We start from the raw sequence: 8,042 nt of genomic DNA on the forward strand, positions 1-8,042 counted from the left end.
AGAGGGATACAACTTAGAAAGCCTACAGCTTAATGAGTCGGTCGGTTTAGGATTTCGTTGGATCCAAAAACTCAAACCTAAACCGACCGGTTTAACCCATGTGAACCCTTTTCTTCTCAATCCGACAACCCGACAATCCGACATACCCGAACCGGTAACTGACGGGCCACATGGATAGGTCGGTTTGGGCCGGTTTTCTTTTTTTTTGTCCAGCCCTAGTAAACATAATTGAGTTTAGTGTGAGTCAAAGCTACACTACTTAGGTACTCTAAAAAAAAATTCAAGCCCAAGAAATAAGAAAAAACAAGATTACATCTCCACGTGGCCATATTATCATTTTGTGGGCCATAGAGAATTCACACACACTAATCATCATTAATTTCATCTTTTCCATTAATTAATCATAATTAACAAGAGTGTGTGTGTGTGAGAGAGTGAGAGAGGTTCTTTTCTTTACCTTTCTTCCAAAATTCACACTCTAAACCAAACCAAGTTTCGAACTTGAGCTTCAATTCTCGCTCACAAACCAAAACCCATGTCCTATCACCATGAATTTCATTCGGCTGAAGATGAATTTCTTGATGATGTAGATAATCATGAACAACTTGATGGTGTTGATGCTGCTGGTGCTGGTGCTGATGATGATGTTGCTCTTGATGAATATGAAATGGTTTATTTTGATTTTGATTTTGATTTTGCCCCTTTTGAATTTCTTGATTTTTGTGTCAATTTTGGTTTTTGTTTTTGGTTTTGAAATTGATGATTTTGATTGGAACAGCTTACTAAGGTGACTGATACATCAGCTGCTCAAGCAAGGAAGGGGAAGGATATTCAAGGGATTCCATGGGAGATGTTGAATATTACAAGAGAGAGTTATAGGTTGACTAGGCTTGAACAGTATAGGAATTTTGAGAACATTCTCACATCTGGAGAGACTGCTGACAAGGTTTTCTTTGTGTTTTTTGTTTTGTGTATTGTTTGTGTTTGAGGCAGTGTTGTTAATAGTGGATATATTATTGCTGAACTAAATTTGAACAAATCGGTATTGTTCCGTGATAATCACGCTATTTAGTACAAAGTGTAGGGCAGAGACGTCTCAAACTTTTAAGAGGCCCTGTGTAAGAAAATGATGTTAGCTTTAGTTGAGTCGTGAATTTTTTTAAGAGACCATATTTAACGGTAGAATATGTGTATGAAGGCCCTTTTTGACATAGCTTAATCATGAAAAAGTTTGAGGCTCTGTGTTTTAGGCCGCCTTGTATACCCTCAAAGACGACCCTGGTGTAGGGTTGTAAAATTGCTGCTATTGCGGTGTTATATTGTTTGTAGCATAAGATGCTTCGGACAAACTTATATTTTCCGTGATTTGCGAATGGCAAAACTGGGTTGAGTTTGTTGGGGGGTGGAGAAGTAGTGTAAGAAATTGTTTGATAAATGTTTTGATACTGAAAATTTTTGTGTTTCTTTGTTTGGTGTTCTAGGATTGCAAGCAAGTGGAGAAGGAGGACAAATACTATGAGTTCTTCTATAATACAAGGGTGGTTAAGCCTACCATCCTTCACTTTCAGGTTTGTTGATTTTTATTTTTGTTGTATGTTGCGTGCACTGAATGATTTCTTAGGTTACTATGTTGTCAAATAGCGGCAATATTGGTGCTATAGTGTAGCGGTTTTTGTTGAGTTGACTATGGAAATTGCGGCGCTATCATAATTTTCCTATTTGAGCAATAGCGGCTACTATAATAGTGTAGCGGTTTTTGTTTAATTGGCTATAAAAATTGCGACGCTATCGTAATTTGCCTATTCGGGCAATAGTGGCTGCTATTCAAGTTTTAGTTAGCAGATGTAGAAATTTTTAAATAATTGCCGCGTCGTGTAAAGGCTTTTGTGATTTTGGTCGCCACAGGTGTTGCAAATCTGATTGCGGTCGTTGCGGTGTGAATTAACTACAATTTCTTTTTTATCCTAAAAACGGTGAATATCGGTATCGGTCTTCCGTATCGTTGTCGCGGCCGTTTTCACGGTAACAGGTCGTTTTATTAAACCTGCGGTTATAATTTAGGGTTTTTAATTAATAAAACTGGAGAGTCAACGTGTATGCGGTGCATGAACTATTTTTAAAATAGAAAAACTGAAGAGTCAGTGAGTTGATAAATATGCAAGTTATGCTTTGTCTCCATTCCCTTTTTAATTTATATGCAGCATGCCTTATTTTATATATAATTGACTTATTTTAATTGGTAAGTATGGCCTATTTTCCCGCAACGCTTTCCACTATTTTACATAGCGGATTTTTTTACGTTCCTTTTTTTTCCACAATCCGGTATTGATAACACGGGTTATTTGTCTTTTTTGAATGACTCACGAGCATTTAGTATTGTTTTGTTTGTCATTATCTTTCTCTTTATATAGTTTTCAAGCCTGATGACGTGTTTTTTTTTTTTTTTTTGTGGAATGCAGCTGAGAAACTTGGTATGGGCTACTTCAAAACATGATGTATACCTTGTCTCGAACTACTCGATTATGCATTGGTCATCATTAAGTGGCAACTTGTCCGAGATTATAAACTTTTCCGGGCATATAGCTCCTACCGAGGTAATGTAGTGAGAACCTAATTCATTTTGCATGCTGAATTGATGTCAATATTGTTAAATAGCGGCACTGTATCAATACGACATAGCTGAATTTTAACAAACCACTGCTGATCCACGATATGCAATTTAGTACGGAGTATTGTCAAATAGCGGCTATAGCTCTATAGCATAACGTAATTTGAACAAATTGATATTTTCCGTGATCGACAACTCTGATAGATGCAAGACTTGTTTAGAAGTCCAGAATTTCTGAAGCTGTTCGATGTATATGTGATTAATGAAAACGGAAAAGTTAACATGGTTCATTTGAGAAAATACGCAAGTTAGAATTAATGTTATATTTGTTTGGTCTTATAGAGATGTGCAGGAAATCAGCTGGAAGGATTTTCCCAGACACAGATTAGCACATTGGCTGTTAAGGATAATTTTCTTGTTGCTGGTGGCTTCCAAGGAGAGCTTACTTGTAAGGTAAGTCCTCATGATTTGTGCCTTATCACGTTATTGCATATGTTTTTTCGTTCGGCTTCTGATACTTCATAAGATTGCTTTTATTTGTTTGTCGAAAATTGCCCGTTTTGTATGTTTTCCATTAAAACAAAATCTGACAATTAAAACAATTGGTACAAAAAAGTTTCAAACTTTATATATTTAATTAGTACGAATAAAGAAGCTATTTCAAAGCTCGTAATTGATTTTTTTTTTCTTTCCATTTTCTCTTTCTCGAATTTAGCTTTTAATCCAACCAGTTTATTCGGCAAGGTAAGCGGAAATGTTGTTAATTAACTTAATTTTATTATTTTTAATCTGATTGTTACAATGCTTCTCATTTCTCGCAATAACAAAATATTTTCCCTTGTGATGAGTTATATTAAGAAAATATTGTGATTGACGTGTCGTCCTTTGCATTTATCTAATAGTATGTTTGAGTCTGGACCTGTAGTCTCGCACTCATGAAAACATACTTCTTAAAAATATGGTCAAAACAATCTTTACAAGGAATGAATTAAAATTCTACCGATGGTAACAAAAACTTTCATAGACCTTTTATTGGCCCAAGTTCTAAGTTATACGTACCACCCCCGTTAGAACTACGATAACCTTTAGTGCCACTAAAAATTTGGGCGAAGCTCAAATTAGCTGTATAGCGGCGCTAAACTGCTATAGCTTAGCAGAAATTGCAGAATTTGGACAAACTGCTGTTGTTTCACTATACACACTTTTTAGTACCAAATGTTGTCAAATAGCCGTTATAAGATTATTTCACAACGGTGTTTTAATAATCCTCTATTTCCGCTATCCACAATTAATAAAACTGAGCTAAATAGGTATGGATTATCTAAGCCTTATGAAGACCACTTCGACTATATCTCTACTCGATGTGGGATCTCAAGATCTATATTATTACATTCACTAGTACTAATAAGGGGCACATTTTTGTCAGAATTTATATTATAGGTCGTCAAGGTTGTATTTTTGTGAGTAATATTTTTTGGAGAGGTAGTGTTGAATGTTAGGAACAAATCTTGCAGAATATTATCGATTGCAGCTTATAATATCTATGTTGAATGCAGCGTCTGGATAAGGAAGGAGTAAGCTTTTGCACGCGAACTACACATGATGATAATGCTATAACAAACGCAGTTGATATATACGAAAGCCTGAGGTATTTCTCATACTATCTGTATCTGACTTTATTTTTCTTAATTTGGAATGATGTCTGACATGGAAACTTTTGTAGTGGTGCAACTCATTTTATAGCTGCTAATAACGATTCCGGCGTTAGAGAATACGATATAGAAAAGTTTCAGCTTTTGAATCACCTGCAATTCCCTTGGCCAGTGAATGTAAGCACTCCCTAACCATTGATTTGATATTTCGCGTGGCTTTTAAAAAATAGTTCTGATTTTAATTTCACATCTGCCGTCTTGATTCCGAAATATTTGCTCTTGACGCAGCACACATCGATCAGCCCTGACCGTAAACTAATGACTGTTGTGGGGGACAACTTAGATGGACTGCTGGTGGATCCTCAAAATGGGAAGGTACATGGTTCCTCTCTCTTCCATTTATTGTAATTTTTTTTATTGAGGTTTAGTCAATAGCGGCGGTATCTCGCTATAGCGGAGCGGAGCCAAGGCCGGCCGCTATCGGAAGAGCCTTAGCGATATAGAACACTATAACAGCCGCTATTGTGTAAGTAACGGGTAGCCGCCATAGAAAATAACTTATGGACTTGTCAGCTGTAAGTTCTCCCAAACAGTTGTTTAGGTCAGTAGATAAATTTCAATAAGTGAATCCAAATATGCATAAGAAGCTTCTTATTAACATTTTTGAGATTTGTTTAATTTTTTTTAGACCGTCGCAACTCTAACCGGCCATCAAGATTACTCGTTTGCATCTGCATGGCATCCCAACGGCTACGCATTTGCAACCGGGAATCAAGACAAAACTTGCAGAGTATGGGACGCCAGAAACGTGTCATCACCAATTGCCATTCTCAAGAACAACCTCGGGGCAAGCCGATCGATTCGGTTTTCTTCAGACGGACAGTACATGGCCGTTGCTGAACCTGCTGATTTCGTGCATGTCTACAACACAAAGTCGAATTACGAAAAAAGTCAAGAGATCGATTTCTTTGGCGAAATATCTGGAGTTTCGATAAGTCCTGATGATGAGTGTATGTATATTGGAATATGGGACAGGACTTATGCTAGCTTACTACAGTATAATAAGAGACACCCATATCATTATCTGGATTCTTGCTTTTGATTTTGGTTACTTTTTCTTACTTTTGGATTGATGTTAATTTTATAGAGGATAATGTGGGATTATAGATACTTTACATTTTGGTTTTGGTAGTATTTTTTTGTGTGTAGGTCATGTAAATCAGGCCTCATGTTGTATTTCTAAACTTTTCATGTAAATGGCACCAGAAAAAAATTTGGGAATTGTTTGGTTATGCTGTTTTATCATTTAATAAAATAGTTTGATATTATAGTAAAATAGAGAACTATGATTGAACAAATAAAAATATTGTTTATCTATAAAGTTCGGACTCTGACATAGACATTAAGACGACATTCCAACACTAATACTTTCATAACTGAAACCGAAAGTTTTAACGTAGAAATTTTAGTATATATAATTTTCAAAACTATTATGAACAAATTTCTGAGTTGAATGTTCATATTAAAATTTTTAAAACTAAAATGTTAACAACAAAAGTTGCGATGAAAAGAATTGTAATGTGAAAGGAGGGAAACTTTTTGGGTGAAAGTTAACCTACAACCACCTTTAAAAAGGATAACTATCTGTTTGAACTTGGAGCAAAGTCATGGAAGGATAGAGTTGGATGTTTGGATAAGGTAATACTTGGACTTCACAATCATAAGATATCTCATATATTGGTTGAGCACTCATCTTCGAATCATTTAAATAAAGAAGAGAAGAACAAAATAAGGACTACAAATGATTAGAATCATTTAAATAAAGAAGAGAAGAACAAGGATTACAAATGAATAGATTTGGATTTGAAATCATATTATCTTTGAGAAGTATAAGGACTGAAATGCAACAAATGAAGTGGATTGAAGCTCGAAAAAACTTGTTGAAATCATATTAACCTTTGAAACGGAATACATAAGTCAATATTTATGAGTAAATAATGAAAAAAAAAGGTATCCGCGGACCAGAACCTTAATCTGGCGCCTTAGACCAACTCGGCCATCTCAACTTGTTGACAATTTTCTAATTTAATTTAATAAATCATATAAAACTATTTGGTTAAAAAACCAAAGTGATATGAAGAATCCCAATACCTCGATCATTTAATTTTTACTACTTTAGAATAATATTTTGTTTGATTTTGTAGTGATATATTTGTAAAGATTTATTAGGGGGGACTACAACCGCCAATAATGGGTGACACCCATCTACCGCTCACAATTAGGGGACAACCTCGCCCTAAACGCTCTCTGTTCGCCTAGTCATGAGAAATGTGAAAAAGTACGGGTTTCAGTCTGAGAGAAGTTATGGTCAACAAGCTCATTCGCGTCTCCGTATATAGGATAAAAATGATCATTTAAGCGACTATATGTAAGATATTTTATTTCCCTAACATAAAAAAAAGTGAATTTTTTTTATAAATGATCTTGTAGAGCTTATAGAAATAAGTCGTAAACAACTTATGGACTTATCAGTTGTAAGTTTCCTAAACAGTCTCACAAGTGCTTTAGTCACTAGATAAATTTCAATAAGTGAATCAAATATATTTAAAATTTCTAAATACAAATGAAACATCCTATGCGGAAGAGAAGAGGCTTCTGATAAACATGTTTGAGACTTGTTTAATATTTTACAGACCGTTGTAACTTTGACCGACCATCAAGATTACTCGTTTGCATCTGCATGCCATCCTAACGGCCACACATTCGTAATCGGGAATCAAGACAGGACATGCAAAGTATAGGGTGCCAGAAACGTGTCATCTCCAATCGCCATTCTCAAGAACAACCTCGGGGCAAGCAGGTCAATTCAGTTTTCTTCAGAAGGACAGTACATGGCTGTTGCCGAACTTGCTAATTTCGTGCATGTCTATAAAATAAAGTCAAATTACGAGAAAATTCAAGAGATCGATTTCTTTGGCGAAATCTCTAGAGTTTCGATAAGTCCTGATGATGAGTGTATTTATATTGGAATATGGGACATGACTTATGCTAGCTTACGACAGTATAATAAGAGACATCCATATCATTACCTGGATTCTTACTTTTGATTTTGGTTACTTTTTCTTACTTCTGGATTGACGTTAATTTTATAGAGCTTAATGTGGGATTATAGATAATTTACATTTTGGTATTGGTAGTATTTTTTTGTGGGTAGGTCATATAAATCAGGCCTCATGTTGTATTTCTAAACTTTTGATGTAAATGCCACCAAAAAAAAATTGGAATTGTTTGGTTATGTTGTTGTATTATTTCTTTAAATAGTTTTACATTATAGAAAAGTTGGGAATTATGATTGAACAAATAAAAATATATTTTATCTATGAAGTACAAACTCTAACACAGACATCGGAATACGACATGATCCGGCTTAGATAATTTCATAATTGAAACCGAATTCAAAACTATTATTGACAAATTTATGATTTGAATATTCATATTAAATATTTTTCAAACTAAAATGTTAAGAACCAAAGTCGAAATGAAAAGATTTGTTACATGAATAGAGTGAAAGTTTACCTACAACCACCTTTAAAAAGGATAACTATCTGTTTGAACTTAGAGCAAAGTCATGGAAGAGTGGAGTTGGATGTTTGGTGAAGGTAATGCTTAGACTTTACAATCATAAGTTATCTCATACATTTGATCACTCATATTCGGGTCATTTATACAAAGAGAAGACCAAAATAAGGATATTTATGTGTAAAAAATGGAACAAAAAATAT

The 8,042-nt window shown here is 34.8% G+C and overlaps 1 protein-coding gene across 1 annotated transcript; it reads left to right on the forward strand.

Annotated features, from left to right (window-relative positions):
* The first annotated feature begins 402 nt into the window (after positions 1-402).
* On the forward strand, positions 403-5,541 carry LOC131608998 (uncharacterized WD repeat-containing protein C2A9.03-like). The gene is made up of 9 exons (XM_058880613.1): positions 403-670; positions 779-946; positions 1,482-1,568; positions 2,460-2,594; positions 2,951-3,061; positions 4,165-4,256; positions 4,332-4,437; positions 4,549-4,635; positions 4,949-5,541. The coding sequence occupies exons 1-9, from the start codon at positions 536-538 to the stop codon at positions 5,360-5,362; spliced, it is 1,335 nt and encodes a 444-aa protein (XP_058736596.1). The 5' UTR covers positions 403-535; the 3' UTR covers positions 5,363-5,541.
* The last annotated feature ends 2,501 nt before the right edge of the window (positions 5,542-8,042 follow it).

Source organism: Vicia villosa, linkage group LG6, assembly GCF_029867415.1.
Source record: "Vicia villosa cultivar HV-30 ecotype Madison, WI linkage group LG6, Vvil1.0, whole genome shotgun sequence".
NCBI classification, from domain to species: Eukaryota; Viridiplantae; Streptophyta; class Magnoliopsida; order Fabales; family Fabaceae; genus Vicia; species Vicia villosa.